Source organism: Dermacentor andersoni, chromosome 4 (genome assembly GCF_023375885.2).
Source record: "Dermacentor andersoni chromosome 4, qqDerAnde1_hic_scaffold, whole genome shotgun sequence".
NCBI classification, from domain to species: Eukaryota; Metazoa; Arthropoda; class Arachnida; order Ixodida; family Ixodidae; genus Dermacentor; species Dermacentor andersoni.
In genome coordinates, this window is record NC_092817.1 from 60,137,605 (window position 1) to 60,156,195 (window position 18,591).

The window sequence follows — 18,591 nt, forward strand, 5'->3', positions numbered from 1 at the left end:
ATAACGTACCATCTGATGACAGAAATTTGCTAACTTTAGGAATAATAGGATGTGAAGATCGTTTTCTAGTAATTGTGATAGAGGCTGTAGTTTATTTGAAAACTATTCGAAATGTATTTGATATTCGTTTTGATTCGATTGGCTTCTGGAACTATGAATTCAATTCGTATTCAACTCGATCAAAAAGATCACTACTCGCACACCCCTAATATTGTTTCCTATCAGTTCCCCCTCTCAACCATTAGGCTGCGTTTGCCCGTTTCATTGTCACAGGAAAGGTTGACTGCGGTGCTCTGTCATTTGTGCTTAGCGGCTTAGTGCATACGCAGTTTTCACCCATGATTCCTTCTTACCGTCGTTTGCTTTGTATCAGAAATAAGCAGTGCAATTCGAATGTTTTCTGTTGCTGTTCGTGCCTTCGTCTCCAAGCACTTGCACGGTTGTCATCGACACACGGAAGCCATTTTGGGTGCATTTGTTGTCTATTACGGAATCATGACTGCATGCTCACTCGTACTGGCATCACTACACGCAGCTAGAAGGCGAACTGAGTGAAAGACGGCCGAAGGTCACAAGACGTGCTCTAGTCACGTCCTGAGCCATCATTGCAACATCAAAAGAAAAGGTAAGAAAAAAAGGGAAACGCCCACAGACCGCTGTAGGTTCAATAAACTTAAACAGGACGTATAGATTCGTTCGTTTCAAAATAATTCGGAAATGGAGCGGAAGCAGTACTCGTCGTGCTCCGGCGCTTGAGACTACGCTGGAGACTGTGAGCGACGCCAAGCAGACATGTTTCCACGCAGACGGCCACGCGGCGTAAAGTACACGTTTCTCTCATTCTTTTTCTTTTATTTACTGCATGGCCACACTCTCGAGTGACGCCGGCTTTAATCCCGACTCCGGTCTTTCTGAAAGCCAAAAAATGGCGCGCGTCATGTTAGACGCCGGACTGCGGCAGCGCGTGCTTTATGAATTGAAAATAATTGAAGGTCGAGGAACGTTCGGTTAGTTGTTTATTTTTTTTCTTATGATAACATTAAATGAATTATTTGCGCCTTTATTGGCGCCGGCTACTCCTCAGCAATGGGCAAGCAAAACTAAAAGCACGAAAAACATTGAAAGGTAACAGCTGGGGACCCTCAAATTTCACAAACGTTTGTAAAGTCACACGCACGGGTAAAGGAAGGCACCGAGAAGATAAAAGGATGACACTAAAAGATACACATAGTTCCATAAACATGTGAAAGTACACACAGGGGTCTGAAAAAGTGCGCCCGAAAGTTGAGTTTCACAGACTAGATGGCTGGCGTATCTGCACACTATCTGCATAACAAAAAAACATAATAACATATAAGAATATCAGACGTGATATCAGAAGAAGCCAACAAACACTGACACCAAGGGCAACATAGGAGAAATTACTTGTGCTTTAATAAAAAGCACAAGTAATTTCCCCTATGTTGTCCTTGGTGTCAGTGTTTGTTGGCTTCTTCTGATATGACTAATAAAAATCGGACCCCTCGGTTAACCCCCTTTCTTCTCGTTAATATCAGACGTGAGTTACACATATACGACCTGTGTTATTTAAATAAATTTATTAGTGTGATCAACCACAATAAGTTTAGTATGAGCCTAATAATCTTTCACAAAGAAGATATTAAAATGCACAAGTGACCTTTTCTGTAGCCCTATTGTTGATCATTGACCAATAGAGAGAGAGAGAATAAATCTTTATTCTAAGCAAGCGTGTTCTGCGCCCCAGGTGGGCGACCTCCTTATTCCAGGTAGTAGCAGGCCATGGTCATCTCCCGTAACCGTTCGAGTAGGGTACCCTGTCTCATAGCTTGGCCTCCCACTGCTCTTAATTTAGTGCTTCGGTGTCTGTGGTACCATGTATACCTCTGCATCCCCATACCATATGGCATAGGGTGTCTGGGACATCACAGTACGTGCAGAAATATGAATGCTGAGTGAGTGAGATTCGGTACAATAGGATACCGTGGACGTAGCTCTTGGTTTCCGATTTCCCTAAGGGTTACCGCCTCTTCGCTAGTTAGGCTGAAGTGAGGTGGCGAGTAAGTTTTTTTTTTCTAGCCTGTAGTGTTGCAAAACATCGGCGTACTTTTTGGGGACTTCATCCGTCCTCGTTGGTGCGTCCTGTGAGAGAGCCCGGTGAATGTGAGCTCGGGCGGAGGCGTCGTCTGCCTCATTCCCCAGCAGGGGTTAATGCCCCGGAGTCCGAACAATGTGTATATCTGGTATAGGTGCTTCTTTGGCGTTTCTGTAAGTATTCGTAGGACTTGCCCAGAGATTCTTGCTTTCCGGAAATTCCGGCAAGCTTCTAGTGAATCAGAGAGTATTATTGCTCCCTCCCCACAGGCTCAGACGACCAGGGCTGTTGCTATTTCTTCTGCCGTACCTATTTCTCCTGTTAAGATGCTAGCTGCCATTCTCTCTTTATCCTTTCCATCGACGATGCTGATCGCACGGGCCGGAGTTCCTGAATATTTCGCTGCATCGGTGTGTCGCGTGTCCGGATTTAGGCAGTCGGTTACAACATCCCCTTTTCGAGTGTCCACGACACGATACGGTGAAGCGATGACACGCGGCTGATTTAATGTTATTAGTCCGTGGACCGTTCGCTCTGAAAAAAAAAATATATATATATGCTTGGCCCTCGACCGCATAATCATGGGCCAAGTACTTTTTTTTTTCTTTCAGTGTGAACAGTGTACGGTCTAACAACATTAAATCAGCCTTTAATCTTCGCTTCACCGCTTGGTGTCGTGGGAGCTCGAGAAGGAGGTGTACATCTTCTTCATCGTGACCATAAGGGCACTGCAAACTAGCAACGCATTGGATTCTGTGCAGAAAGTGATGCGTAAATGTTGTGCCAAGCCTCAGACAGCTCAATAAAGTTACGAAATTTCTGTTGTTGCTCAACTTCCGCGGAATGGACAATTTAATGTTAGGGTCTATAAAGGATAACATTGAGAACTTTGGTTTCTGATAAACTAAGGTGTTTGGGTTAAGTCGAGAGGATATATCTGTCTCAGTAACGAGGGGACTTCAGTAAGGGTAAAAGGGAGATTTACTGTATTTTTCATTTCCATGCGTCCAAGTCGCAGCAGCTTCAGTTGCACAGTTTTTCCAGGAATATTGCGGTGTCCTGGAATCCATTGATTTTTTTTTTACATTTGTGTGTTCTTTGAGGGTTTCATATACCAAATGGGCATTCAACGCATTTAGGTAAAATAAAATAAATTACGGGGTTTTACGTGCCAAAACCACGATCTGATTGTGAGGCACGCCGCAGTGAAGGACTCCGGATTAATTTTGGCCACCTGGGGTTCTTTAACGTGCACCTAAATCTAAGTGCACAGGTGTTCTTGCATTTTGCCCCCATCGAAATGCGGCCGCAGTGGCCGGGATTGGATCCCGCGACGTCGTGCTGCAGCGCAACACCAAAGCCACTAAGTAACCACGGCGGGTTAACGTATTTAGGTCCGTGCTCTTTAGTGACGTAAGGGCGGCTTGAGGACGCTATGAAACGCAAGACAAAGAGAGAGAGAGAGAGAGATGCAAATGAGAGAAAGGCAGAGAGGTTAACCAGAGTTAGAACCTCCGGTTTGCTACCCTGCACTAGGGGAAGGGAAAGGGAAAGTAAAGACGGAAAGAAGAGCGTGACAAAAATAAAAGCGTGAGAAAAAAATATGAAAAGAGAGGGAGAAGATCGCAAATAGTTGGGTGACGATAGATATCACTCGGGATAATCTAAACGTTTGTTCTTGCTTCAGGCCCGGTATGGCGAGTTCGGATGCAGACAAACTATTTTGGCACGATCCGTCCGTAAGTACACATGGATATGCTGTGGATAAAAGGAGTAAATTTAGTATAGTGCAAGTTGTTTTATCATGAACACACCTTTCTTACGTATAATACCTGCGACTGACAAGTCTATCTTGAGTGTTGTCAGCACCCAAGGAGGGTGGCTGAGATCCATTCTGCATGTTTGAGAACTCGGTGAAAAAGAAAGTAAATTCTGGGTTGTTTACGTGTCATAACCACGATATATGAGGCACGCCGAAGTAGGAAACTCCGGATTAATTTTGACCACCCGGAGCTCTTTAACGTGCACTCAATGCATGGACCCCGAGCGCTTTTGCATTTCGCCCCCATTGAAAGGTGGCCTCCGCGGCTGGGAATCGAGCCCGCAACCTCAGGCTTAGTAGCGCAGTGCAACGCCATATCCACTAAGCCACCCCGGTGAGTCCAAAATTCGGTAATAACGTAATATGATCCTGAGTAACCTTATGGGTTTTCACTTTTGTTTCTTTCCTGAAGGCAGTTGTTTAGTGGGTGGTCGTCGTGTTGCGTTAGAATGCAGTACGCGTGTCTAGAAGTCCTCGAACCCGACCGCGGCGGCCGCATTTCGATGGGCACGAAATGCAAAAAACGCCCTTGTCCCGTGTATTGGGGACACGTTAAAGATCCGTTGGCGGTCAAAATTAATCCGGAGTCCCTCACTATGGCGTGCCTCATAATCAAATTTTGGTTTTAGCACGTAAAGCACGAAAACCCAGAAGTTCTCTAAACATCATCATCCAATTCAAGACGTCTCACATTACATCACCGGCGGCCACAGAACTCACAGCTATCCGTGCTGCTCTGGAGTTTATTGGTCACAAATCATCACATTCACAGTCCATATCTTTCGTGACTCGAAGGCAGCTCGCCAGCGCCATGCGGTCCCCATGCATTCTATCACGGACCGAACGAGCAGCTATAGTCGCAGACATCCGACTATATACTTCACCACCATGCAGTCGACAACGGGCACATCATCATCCATCAGTGGATGCCGGGTCACTGCGGAATTTATGGTAACTACAGTCCAGATGTTGCTGCCCGATCGGTCTACGACGGTGGCAACTGTATACCAATAATACCACTGTAGAGAAAAGACGCAGCAATAAGGCTTCGCTCGCTCCCGCGCGATCTCGAGCTTACACTTATACAGCGGAACTCAAGTAAATAATCCACGCACACATCTCTACAGAATGGATCCACGTCTGCAAACTCAGTCTTTCACCAGGGATACCATGAGCCGAAGAAACACTTCTGTGCCGCCTGTCGCTCGGCGTATAGCATTCACGAACGCCTATTCCTTCCGCATTGGAATGGCCGACAGCACTGCTTGAGACAACTGCGGCTGCGAGGACACGACTGCAAGTACCTGCTCTGCAAGTACCTGCTCTACAGATTGGACGATCATTCCTTGACGGAGAAGAAAGTCCTAGCACACTAATCCGCACTGGCTCCAGGACTTATAGCCTTAATTGCGTTACTTAGATACTGAAGAACTTGGGGATTGTGCGACCGACTTGGAAATTTGTAGCGCCTTGCATCGCGTTATTGTGTGAATTGTTTTTCTCTTAATTTATTAGTTCTTTATTAACGTTATGGCCAACCTGAACGAGATCGCCCATGCCCGAGCGCGCGAACTAACTCATCGCGCTGGGCAGCCTGGGGGATCTTCGGACTTCAATCTATAGCGGTCTTTAGAAACGTTCTCCTCACTTTTAATGAGATCGTCAAACATTATCTGTTGGGCAGGAGGGTCTTCCCGCTTCCTCATGAGATGCTCTCTGGAGCACAGGCATCTACCCTCCGTATGTTTCATAACAGATCATACCCTCGTCTTCATTCCCACAGCTAGTTCATCGAAGGCCTTTATCCAACATGCCCAGATTGTGGCGCCGCTTGTACTTTAGATCACATGCTCTGGCAGTGCCCCTCATTACGGGGTCCTCAACGCACGACCGAAAAGGAATGGAGCTCCATGCTCAGGAGCTCGGACCTTCTACATCAACTCAGGGCCGTCCAGAGGGCCGAAGAAGCGGCGATGATGCTCGGCCTACCCGTCCCGACGTGGGAGCGGCCCGCTGCTCTACCCCCTTGAACGGTAGCGTACCTCAGGACCTAATTAAAGTTCTCTGCCTGTCTGTTCTTGAACATTTTATTCCATTTAGTCCTTTCAAGAGCATAGGGCATAGCCAGCTGGTACTTACATGAGCTAACCTCCCGCTCTTTTCTTCTCTTTTTTCTTCTCCTTCAGCAGTTCATTTACTGGAAAAGGCCGATTACGAGGCTCAGTGATAACAAGAAGACTCGACGTTGCTCGGAAGACGCCAAGACGCGCCCTAAGCCTTCTTTAATAAACGTGGGAATCTCTCCTCCGTAGTACTGGACAAAACATTGAGAATGGACGCCGAATAATCTATTTCTTTGCTTTATCAATGCATTGCGAACTTGCAGTATATAGCGATGCGATTGATATTCCTCCGGTTGGTTCTTGTCTAATTTCACGTGCTGGCGCAGTCCAGAACCATCGCTTCGTTGAAGTTTATTCCCGTATGCCACGCCGTCGTGAATATAGGCATCATCTCACAAGCACATAATGCCCAAAGTAGTACTTCTTCGTTTGGACCGATACTTTTCTCACGATGTTGAGACGCGGTCCCTTGGTTTTGGGCGGGTTCTCGACGAGTGGCCATCTTTTCTCGTTGACGAGCCCCGTTCTCTGACACGATAATACAACCACAGCAGAGACACGCACATCGTCATTCCCCCGATGAGGCTGAATAAGCCAGCGTAGTCCCCGTGAGTATCTCTGAAGAATCCTGCGAATAGAGAGCGGAAGCGAAAAATAACACTCGTAAGTCGGCGATTGCGACTAGGATTGCCAACAGGCCTCAATTTAGCGCGACAGTACCGACTTTCGAGGTAATGTCCCGTGCCCCGACTTGGCCCAGCCGGAACGGCCGGCCGAATGTTCCAACTTTTGCTTTTTCCCCCCTCCTACAAGATAACAATAAACACATCAGATCTCCTTTTTATAATACGCGACAGCTCCTTGGCACATTCTTTGTGTTTTTTGCATTGTCATAAGCATAAAGGCGGTTTCCTTTTTGTTCTTGTTCAAGTTCTGTTATGGGTCCTGACCATGCACGTACCTCTATCCGTATTGGTAGCCGTGTTTGTCAGGTAACTATATTGTATCTCTCCTGTTGTAAATCGCGACAGTGTAGGACTAATTTTTTTCCCGACTTTGTTGCACGTACGGATTGCAGACCCCTTGCACTGACAGGGTCGGTCACTCCCCCCACCCCTCCTAATACGTCCCGACTTCATCCACTTGAGAACTGGCAACCGCAATTACGAAGGGCGAGCACAAGGACAGGGTGAAGGCGCGAGAATGTATACACGATTATTACTGTTGGGAGGGGAGGACTGCTATCTTCACCCTTTAGTGCACACGTGTGCGTTGCCAAATAAGGGCGAATGGCTCGGAAGATCGATGCAGATTCACACAAAGTACCCAAGATCGTTTCCAAGACGCCTACGGCCCAGTTATTACTCACGCAGCGTCGACATACGTAAAGTTTTAAGCAGTATATGCGAGCCATTTATGTAGTACAACACCCCTCCCCCCCCCATACACACACACACACTCTTGTTCAACTCTCGCGCGAGCCAAATTCTTGCTTATGTTCTTTCTCTACGTCAAGACTGGCCGGGATACAGTATCGCGACAAGGCAAAACCGTTTTTTTTTTTTTGTCGAGAGAATTCAAAACAATGTCGAACATACACAGATTGTCGATGTTATGGTGAATGTTACATGTGCATGTGTGACATTTTGTCCGCGTTCTTGTGCTATTTCTCCCAAAACATGGAACCTCATCTAGCGTATATGATCAAGCGGGTATACTCAGTCATAAAAGAGATTGGTTTCGCTCACCTATTAGCAACGGCCTTGCGAGTCCCACAAGTCCAGCGAGTGCATTAGCACTTCCGAAGCAGACGCCGACCTTGTCGATGCCCACCAGCTCCATGAAGAGCACCACTATAAGTATTATCGTTGAGCCATTGCACCAGCCAAACAAGACTGACAGAGCCACCTGGCTTGGATACGAGCTGCACATGGGCATCAGGCACAGCAATGCGCCCCACAGCGCCAGGTGAGACCCCATCATCGTGCTCTTTCGCAAGTACTTTCTGTCCGTGATCAAACCAGAGCCGAGTCGAGCCAGCAGGTCGGCCATCGCGTAGGCTGACATCAGGTAAACCGCGTTCCACGCAGACAGCCCACGGTCCACTCCGAAGTCGACTACGACAGTATTATACGTAGTCATGTTAAAGTGTATGGTGGAAAAGGAAAGGGTGATGAGATAATATTCAGGTAATAAGAGAAAAGAGAGAAAATAATCTCTTTTGGCACTTTTAGGCCCTCCGTTCAAAGGTTTTTGAATTCCGTTATTTGCAACTAGCTCTGGTACAGAGTGCTTCTCCGCCAGAAAGTAAACGTCCTTTTTCGAGTGGTTGAAGTCGCTTGAAACAGTGCTACCAAGCTTTGTTTCTTCCCTTTGAGGTTGATCGCCATCGACGTCGCACCCTTCAGCTGTCAAAAGATTGAACTTTTGGCAACATTGATCGGGAGTACGGTTGCATCCACAAAGGTCTGCGTCATCGAGTTGGTGTGGATAATCGGAACACCGAAGGGGTCTCACGAGTTCGTCGCCATTTTCGAGGATACCATCTCTTCCATCCGAATCGTGGATTGAGGCTCCAGTTTTGTCCCGTTCCGGTTGAGTCACCGGCGGCGTGCGTTGCAGCAAAGCACCTGCCACCGAGTTGAGCATGGCGGCTCCGAAAATCAAGAATGTGCCGTGGATTCCGTATTTCTCTTCCAGCGCCTTCATGACCGGCGGGAATACAAGTCCTCCGACTGTGAAGCCCGCGTTGGCGATGCCGGAGGCCGCTGCACGGTACTTGAGAAAGTGCTCGTTTACCACGACGCTGAAGAGGCTCAGCAAACCGATACTGGTGCCTGCATTAGGATGAAGAAATTAGTCAAAGCAAAGTTCGTAGCATTTGTAAAGATGTACAGTCGAGAGCAAAAGTATGGGGACCAGAGGTGCCACTAAATTTCTTTTTCTTCGCAGTCTTCTAGGCATAAAGGCTGTAATCAAGTAGTACTGCTTACGCTCGCGTGTTTAACCAGCGTCGTGCATTGAAACGATTTGCCATTGCACGGCTGTGCTAGAAGAAATTACTTTTTTCCCTGATGCCATGGTCTCTAGACTTTTGCTCTCGACTGTACGTATACTACTGGAGGCAAAAGTTTGCGATGCGAAGCCACCGGGCGCTATTCGTGCATGCGGCCAGCAAAACACGGCATACGCATCACTGTTTGGGTCACATGCACAAGCGCAGGGTGCTGCAAATCTAGGCTCACATTCGCAAATCTTGTCTCGGATCAGTGCCTTCTGCAGTTGCCCATCTCCGCCGGGATAGTGGCGTTATCACGCAGATCGCTATCATGAATGTAGGTCTGCCGAACGCCGCCCAACGAAGAAACGCTTTACGTATGGAGTTGCGGATGCAAACATCGAATTTCAGAATGTGCGCCTCTGCTGCCGTACCATTCAGCTCTTTCGCAGACTCTAAGATTGTTAAAAAATTGACACAGGTACTACGCGCATTGCATTCTTGTCTTTCTTATTCGCTGTCGTCATCGTCGTCACCATCATCATCATCATTATTATTATTATTATTATTATTATTATTATTATTATTATTATTATTATTATTATTATTATTCATGTAAGCATACATAAACAGGGCAAAGAGAAAAATAAAAGCGTTCTAGCAATCGTCTCCTAAAAGGGGCATCACGCCCATATCAACGCTAACCCCTCAGTATGCCTTTTCTGTCGTCATTGCCTTCCCCTCCCCCCCCCCCCCTTTTTTTCCTTAAATGGTTTTGTTAGATGGAAACAGTCGACAGATGGTTCCTCTAAAGTGCAGCTGGTTTCCTCGAGCTTGGGCATTACAGCTATGTCACGGATGACCAAGGACACGCGGCATCACCTGTGTGACGAGTGCGCTGAATCAACAGTACACCCACCGTGGACGACACCAAGGAAGATGTCCAGGAAAAGCATGGAGGGCGCGAAGAAGCAGACGCATATGGCGAGAGAACCGCCGAGGCAACCGACCACGGACAGCTTCCATATCGGTATGTACCTGGCCAGGACTCCGGCAATGGGACCTGCGGTATATTGTCTGTGGAAGAGAGCGCGGTGCAAACCTGCCCACAGCAGAAAAAAAAAAAAAAAAAAAATCCCCGAAGTTGCATTGACGTCACAGTCAATGCAACTAAAGCCGTAAAGTAATAAGTTTAAAACTTTTGTCCCCGAAATTTTGTTAATTAGTCGATTATGCATTTCGACTTCTCGCGCAAGTTCTGTACGCCTTTTCGAGTAATATCCAGCTCGATGACTAGAACTGTGCTGTCTTCGACAGACGATTTTTTTTAGAATTCTGCATAATCTAGAAAAAAAAAATAGCCCAGTAACCATTTGGCCTGAAATGTGAAATGTATTTATACCACAGGTCAGCTCGTTCACGTGTGTCTGTTTTGCTGTTTCTCGCTTGTAGAGTGGGTAATAGGCATGGTTGCTTCTTTTTAGTTTTATGTTGTCTCTATCTTTACGTCACTCCGCATTTTCCGCATGTGCCACCAGCAAGGTACGTACAGTGCGTTTCTTTTAAAAAAATTCATTTGATAGAGCCTGCTATATCTTCCTATATTTATTCATTCAAGGTCCTCACAGGCTCCGAAGCGGAGCCTGGGGGGGGGGGGGGCTTACAATAAGGTTAAACAATGAACAGGAGCAAGGAAAGTGGCACATAAATTCCCCATTATGGAAATGGAAGTTATACAATAGTTAGCGATAAACGTCGTATCCAGTTTAGACAATTCAGGCTGGAGTAAGAAATTTGTAAGTGTAGAGGTAATTCTATTTAAAGCACGTTCACATGACATATTCGCAAAATCAATTCAAAATCAGCATTTAAAACGTGCACTTAACTCCAGTATAAAAGTCACGGGATTAACGACATTAGCTTTTGTGTCAGAAAGATCATTACATTCCTTTCTTTCTTACCTCCGTCGTTTCGTGTCGCGCTTTGGTAGCAAAGTGAAAGACCATACGAAATCATCCAACTTACAATTCTATTATACGAGAGGCGTAAGAGGATCCGAGGGGATCAATTTTTTTTTTTTTTTTTTTTTTGTTGCAGCCGTATGAAGGAACAACCGTCTGAAGGAAACAGACCGCGGGATCAGAGAAAGCATGTGGGAAATTATTCGTTATGTTTCATTGAAATGTATAAATAATGAAGAAAGGAACGAGAATAGTGGCCAAAAAGGACGACTCGCCGTAGGTGAGAGCCGGAGCTAGCCCACATCCTCAGCATTATATTTGCGGAGATTTACCACATTAAGCCACCACCATGGCTGCCGTCTACCCGTCATCTTTCTTTGATGTTGATGTTTGTGTGCAAGATTAGCCCTGGGAGTAGGAAGCCTCCAAACGTCCGCCTACGCGCTTGAGCGCGTGCTGTTGTTGAAGAATGTTTATCGAAATACTTCTCCACTCTTGTCGAAGAACATAGCATCCACGTGGAAAAAAATAAAAAATAGAGGATCGTGTGTGTGCGTGTATGAAGACTCCTTACTTGAGAGTGTTAACCAGCGCCGCTGACGGGCATGGCGGCGGCTGTGGAGGAGCGTCCTTTCAACCGCACACGTCACGTGCGCTATACGGGAACGTATGAGCCGACAAACTGGCCAATAAAACTTTTTATGCTATCTCAGGCCCTCACTGTGCGATGAACGAGAAAAGGAATCGAGCCCTTCGTACCTCCTTACGTGTTATTATTTATTTATTTATTTATTTATTTATTTATTTATTTATTTATTTATTTATTTATTTATAGTACCCTCAAGGCCCGAAGGCATTACAGAGGGGAGTGGGATAAAGGGAAGCATAACAATGAAATACGAAAAATAAGCAATGTAGCATATTAGTAATTCATATACAATTATACAATACTACGTAATGTCTTGCCTAATAGCTTGCAAGAACGGCAAATAAATGAAATAACATGTTGATGATTCCTAACTATACAATTTTAGCTAATGCCTTACGAAAGAGTTTGTTGTCGACAATACAGACAATTTCACAGGGATGGCGGTTCCACTGCCGTGATAATCTGGGAAAAAAGGATTCACTGAAAGTGTTAGTGTTGCTTGTTTGAAGTCCGACTTTATGGCGATGATCGATGCGGCTCGACAGGTAATGAGGCTGAAAAATGAAGTTACTGTGAAGGGAGGAATGGCAATAAAATTTGTGAAACAGTGTCAAACGTGCTATTGTTCTACGAGATGCAAGTGATGGAAGAAACAGATTGACCTTCATTGATGTTACGCTAGCGGTACGGTTATAATTTGAAAATGTGAATCGGACTGAATTATTTTGAACAAGCTCGAGTGAAGAAATAAGGTTTTCATAGTACGGGTCCCACACAGCTGCAGCGTATTCTAACTTTGGACGCGCTAGTGACTGGTAAAGTAATAATTTTTAGAATGATGGTGCTTTGGAAAAGTGATGCTGTAAGTAACCAAGCGTGCTATTAGCTTTGCTTGTTATATACTCAGTGTGAAGTTTCCAGGTTACATTTGCTGTTATATGAACTCCTAATTATTTGTACGAGCTAACGGGTTCTAGAGGAATTTCATTTAAATAGTAAGTAGGATGAGTACTGGTGTTCCTCTGCACGCGCATAACCTTACATTTATTAATATTAGGTTGCATTAGCCAAGTGTTACATCAATCAATCACATAGTCCAAGTCAGACCGAAGAACATTAGTGTCGTCGTTAGTACTTATTTCACAATATATCACGCAATCGTCACCAAACAAGTGAATGTGAGACGTCAATGAAGGAGGTAGGTCATTAACATAAATAAGACATTCTTCTTCTAATTAACATAAATTAAGCATTCTTCTGATACTTTTATCTTCTATATGGCTCACCACAAAGAAGAAATGTAAGAATCAAATGCAAATAGCGTTAGATTATTTGCAACGACCTGAGGACCCCCGAAAACTGCAGTCAGAAAGTTATAAAGTTGAATGCCCACAAACTTGGTTCTCCGTCCCTGAAATCACTGTTCTCGGGTCGCGCGTTAATACCTTTCCTACTTGGTCGGACATTCTGGGAAACATGGCGCCTTGACGTTCCATTTCCAGGAATATCGGCCACTTCGAACAGTACCGGTTGCTGCTGGCATGTAATCCTCTTTTCGAGCGCCTAGCGCCGACTTTCAGTCAATGTCAGACGGTGCAAAAAAAAAAAAAGAGAACGCCGTCTAACTTAAGCCATTCAACGCACCAAACGTGGAGCCCGTTCACGGCAGGAACTGTTGGGAGCGTGAGAAAGGGAGACGGTTAGGTCTAAGAAAAAGTTTCTTGCGTATATGGTTGCTTCACGTGGCGAACGGTAATCATAGCAAGCAAGCGAGCGTGTGTGTGTGTGCTGTAGTGGCCTCTAGGAGCAAAACATTGCATATGCAAATAATAAAGTCGGCGTACGTTTTACTGAATCCTTCAATTTTATCAAGAAACTCTGAGCTTTAAAATAAAGAACAATAAGTTCTCATTGAAGGAACCTGCTCTTGCTTTTGAGTTCTCTTCTTCAACCTGTTTGAATACTCGCTTTAACTACATTTTCTGTCCTGTCCTCCTCGTATTTTTGCGGAACTGTTTGCGGAAGGCAACGTGACTAGCATATCACTAAAATATTATTACAAAGCCTAGAAGGTCTACGTGCAGTTCGTTTGTTTAATCACCACGCTTCAGCTTAAAGCGTGCTGTGTGCTCTAGGCGTGCGGTACAAAGCCTGTTAAACTGAACCCCAAACCTGAAAGGTTGAGCCAGAGTAACCTCACTTTTCTTAGTCAGACGTGGTTTAACATCCCCCTCTTCTGCGCAGTGCTGTTGAAGACAGAGGCAAAGCTACAGACAGGACCTCCATACCGTTTGACTAATGGCGGTGTGAGAAGGCACTGGAGAGGAAGAGAGAGTGATTTATTAGAGGAAACACAGTGAGGTCGGCCTGAGGTAAACGCCTGTCAAGGCACTCACACATACACAAGCACAATGAAAGCTGGCCGCTTTGCTTCACGCAGGTTTGGGTGCGCGTGCGTTCATGCTGTATTCGTCTCCTCAACCGCTGCGCTGTGTACCCTAAGCAGCAAGCGAAAAACTTGTGGCTCGCCTACTGCCACTGACCACTAAAGATAGTAGCCATTAAAAACACCATCCGCGTCTTGCTCTCTCTTTCTCTCCCTAAAAGAAAGAGGAAGCGTGCGACACGCGTAGGAACAATGGGGAACAAAGCGTCTGTGCTGTCTGATTCTTTCGCCCTCTGCTCCCTCGACGCTGTTCGTCTTCGACCACGTTAAACTGCCAATTCACCCAGCTCGCAGTTTTGAGACACAGGCTTGTCATAAAACACAAATAGTCAGAGCACTGAGCAAACAGCAGAATACACAATGGAACACCTCTACTGTAAAAGACGATTGAAACATCAATCTCCTGTTTGAAGCACTTCCTCGGTCATAGCACCTAGGTAACACCTGTGAAAAATAGTTGTGTATCCATTCCAACTCAATAAGTTGCGCAGAATATTTAAAAAAATAAGAAATGAAAACGTCCAATTCCAGGCTAATCAGTTTCGCTTGCAATCGGTGGAAATGGGCTTGTTCTCGCTATGTTGCTTGTAAAATTATGTAACCCTTTGTCTCTCCTCAAAAGGAGCGTGTTGGCTGTCGTGTTTATTTGTTCTAAAAGATGGCAGTATTACATTTAGCCTCGATGGCGTCAGCTATAGCCTCGTATGCAATATTTAGACGTAATTCACTGCCGCATTCATTTGCATATGAAACCCTCGTCAGAAAAAAAAAAGGAGCAACCTGAAAGCAGTCACGAGCATTGCTTAACAATAGAGAAGTGTCGTGATAAGTGATTGCGATTTGCCTTCCTGAACAATTATTGCAAACGCTACCAACTCTAAAATACGTGTCATTCCTACCATCACTATCCTATTCAAGTATATCTGTCATGTGAATTCCTCTCCCAGTAATCACCAATAACTCAAGCCCTTTGTCCACGAACTCCATCCTATCGATGCCAATTTCCTAATCTGATCAATCCTCTGCCAGCCTCAGCCATGCTCTTCTTTTCTTGAGGCGTTTTTGGTTACTCTGCACAGTAGACCACGTTATACCTGTCCAACGAATTACACAGACCTGTTCAATTGCACTCAACCCTCCTAATATTCCCAGGCTACACAATACAAAAAATTCTCATACGACGTACAAAACGTGTATAGGGACGTAATCTAGAATACATTTCGAACTCAAGCCAGGCGGACGTAGGAAACGATTCCTTTAGATGAAACGTGCTTCTCGTGTAGGGCTATTTATATACAAGCCTCGCCACTTTATTCTTGTTTGCTTGGAGACAGCTGCTTGCAACAGTGCGGATCGCTGTTTTTCGCCCCTCTAGCTATTGTCAAAGGTGTCTGTGGCAGCTTTCCATCATCGACTAAAGTTTACGATACAATGCAGGTTGTCTAGGCGGCCTTGGATGTCCCTATACACGCCCTTTGATTTCAAGCAGCACACGGAGTTCATTGGTTGATAACGCTGTCGAGTGCGTTGCAATCTAGACATGCAAATGCTCAGTGCTGCTGTTTCTTCGTTTTGGGACCCTTGTTCAGAGCTCAGGAGTGAGAATCGCGTGAAAGGCGCATTATTGAAAAGAAAAAAAAAAACATAGAGTCCGTCGAATAAGCAGCAAGTTCAGTGGTAATCCGCGAGGTGGAAAGAAGGTCTTCGTGAAAGGGAATATCGTCAACCACTCGAAAGCAAGTACGAAGCTGTAAAGGTGAACCACACGTTCAGCGAAGATACTGCGTCAAGTGTTTCTGAATGTTCTCTAAAAAATGTCAAGCAACGTTTGCGTGGAATATTAAATAAATTTGCACAAAAGACTTCGGGCAAGGAAAGCTTCGCCTTAAAATAGCAATTTGCGCGAGACGAAAACACAGACCAAACGAGACATACCACGTTCCTCTAAAGACTGGGGACCCGGTTGGACGCCGACAGCGAAGCTTCGCACTAAGAGTCCTTAAGAAATAAAGATTATCTCTCTCTATCTCTGTAAAGCTTCTACGAAATTGCGTGAAACACCCAGTGTGCAGGAATAGTCTCGGCCCATAGGAGGTAGCAATTTTCACACTCGTAATGCGTGTGTTACAGTTGTAGATAGCTACGCTAAGAGCACTCAGCTCTGACGTTCGAGTTCGCGCATTAAAAGGTAAATGAAGCCTACGCAAGAGACGCCGCGGTGACTCAGTGGCTATGACCTTGTGCTGCTGGGCACGAGGTCGTGGGCTCGATTCCCAGGCGCGGCAGCCGCATTCCGATGGAGGCGGGATGCAAAAAACGCTCGTGTACCCTGCATTGGACGCCTAAGGAAAAGCGATTGTGGGCAGCCTGCAAAAACAGTGCTCTTACGCACAGGACCTTTGAAGACGTCGTTTTCCCCTGAGGGCCCGCAGCAATCGGGAAGAGAGTGCAACGACTGTTGAAAAAGGTTTGTCGCAAAAGATAGGTCGGAAATTCAATCAAGAAGCTTACATCATTGAAAAGGAAAAAAAAATAATATGAGGAAGCCTTCTGCGAGTGTGGCTACACACCTGTAAGGAAGTAGCAGACGACAGTAATGTTGACGGGCCACGACGCCCGTTCCCTGGTCACCGGGAAGGCATGCAGCAGCGCCACGTACGTCACGGCGGCCGAGCGGATCAGGGAGAAAGTGAAAACATTTATCCAGCAGCAAGCCGCTGCGACCACCCAACTGCGAGGCGAATCCATGCTTATACGCCGCAACGTGTATGCCATGGGACTGCAAGACATACGCAGCGCGCATGAAATGGTCTGCCAAGCGGCAAGATACGAGAGAAGGCTTATCGTGAGCCCCTCACTTAGCTCCTGATTTCACTCGACAGCCAGGTTAAAGAAGCCCGTATAGACACGATCAACGCAGTAGGATTCTCATGGCATGCCGTAAAAAACAACGTAAGATATTTTTATTGTACCTCTCCGGTAAACAAAAAGAAATTACAAGTAAAAAAGTGAGGGGAAGAGCCTGTTCATGCGGCAATTCTATTTAATACTGGCTTGAAGTTAATTGATGAAAAAATATCTGACAAAAAAAAAAAAACTGACAGGAGGTGCTCGCCCAGGGTAGAAAACAATTGGATTTGTCGAAGCAGTTCATTGAACCACAGTCATATATTAAGGCAGAGGCCAACGCCATGGGAAAAGCAAAGGGCAGAAAGACCGAAGAATGTGTAATTTTTGATGCTCTCCAAAGAGTGCCACAATGATACGACTGCGGCGCGTGTTGTACGGCATTTAATATTAATAGTTGCTGGGCTAGTTATATTCATATTGGCTCATATTGTGCTGAGAAAGATTAATGAGCCCGAAATGAAGACGCTGACCTAGGCAGGAACAAGAAAACGGGACAAGTGATTTTCTCCTGTTTACTTGGTTCTATTTCGGTCCTCGTCATTCAGCGTTAATTATTCCTTAACAGTACAACGCTTACACAAGACAGGACTACGAGTATAGAGCAACCCTGCTTTTTTCTAGTTGAACCGCTACATGCGCCTGCAGTATACGTCGCTGCGTTTTCAGCTCTGCGAATGTCGCGGGACTGTACTGCCCCTGTGCTTAAAGCAAGTCACGGCTTCCAATTTGAACCCGCCGTGGTTGCTCAGTGGCTATGGTGTTAGGCTGCTGAGCACGAGGTCGCGGGACTGAATCCTGGCCTCGGCGGCCGCATTTCGATGGGGGCGACATGCGAAAACACCCGTGTACTTAGATTTAGGTGCACGTTAAAGAACCCCAGGTGGTCGAAATTTCCGGAGTCCTCCACTACGGCGTGCCTCATAATCAGAAAGTGGTTTTGGCACGTAAAACCCCATAATTCTTTTTCCAATTTGATTCTCTAATAACACCCTCTTGTCCTGACATCGTGCTGGTTAAGTTAGTTAAAACACGTTGACGGGCTAATTGTTTGAATCCTTGATAGAATGTGTAAGCGTGACTGAACGAGGACGGAGAAGCAGACACACAGAGACAGCGATGTCACTGTGTGTCTGTTTCTTTCTACATCCTCGTTCAGTCACGCTTACACATTACATCACTGTTAATTTAGTTAGTAAGCGAACTTTTACAAGTTTATAGGGCCGATAAAGCTACTATCCTTACTAAGTATAGCTATCTACTAATTTGCTATCGCAATCAGTGCTTCGCGTCCCGTGCGAAACTGCGATTTTTTTGTTTTTGTTTTTTAATTGGAAAGCTCTCTTTTCGAGAAATCCGCGTGGGTAGTAATTGTAACGTCTTGCTGTACTCTTGCATGGATGATAGTATTTCTCTTTCATAAAACTTAATCGACATTGTGGATTTCCACAGTCTGACTTGCTACACTCTAAAAAAAGTTTACTCCCTTTGGGCTGTATATCTGCCACACAACGATAATCGTCATCTGCCTTGCTTGCGTTTCCTTCCTTGAAAACGCCGCACCGCTACTTT

The 18,591-nt window shown here is 45.6% G+C and overlaps 1 protein-coding gene across 3 annotated transcripts; it reads right to left on the reverse strand.

Moving 5' to 3' along the window:
- Window positions 1-4,632: 4,632 nt before the first annotated feature.
- LOC126536165 (monocarboxylate transporter 5-like) lies at window positions 4,633-17,389 on the reverse strand. Of its 3 annotated transcripts, none has more exons than XM_050183040.3 (4): window positions 16,683-17,389; window positions 9,976-10,133; window positions 7,807-8,895; window positions 4,633-6,686 (listed from the first exon to the last, which is right to left on the reverse strand). In XM_050183040.3, the coding sequence occupies exons 1-4, from the start codon at window positions 16,913-16,915 to the stop codon at window positions 6,505-6,507; spliced, it is 1,662 nt and encodes a 553-aa protein (XP_050038997.1). In that variant the 5' UTR covers window positions 16,916-17,389; the 3' UTR covers window positions 4,633-6,504. The 3 variants fall into 3 exon arrangements, with proteins under 3 accessions (XP_050038997.1, XP_050038999.1, XP_054929812.1); XM_050183042.3 differs by having other exon boundaries at window positions 9,976-10,119; window positions 16,683-16,860; XM_055073837.2 differs by lacking the exon at window positions 16,683-17,389 and having other exon boundaries at window positions 9,976-10,684.
- Between the last annotated feature and the right edge of the window lie 1,202 nt (window positions 17,390-18,591).

Coding starts and splice junctions, on each gene's coding strand:
- LOC126536165 (XM_055073837.2), bottom strand. CDS start 10,429: ATGGTTACTGGGCTATTTTTTTTTTCTAGATTATGCAGAATTCTAAAA. Junction 8,896..9,975: donor CTTCCTTGGTGTCGTCCACG/GTGGGTGTACTG, acceptor ATCCTAATGCAG/GCACCAGTATCGGTTTGCTG. Junction 6,687..7,806: donor CGCAAGGCCGTTGCTAATAG/GTGAGCGAAACC, acceptor CTCTATTCGCAG/GATTCTTCAGAGATACTCAC.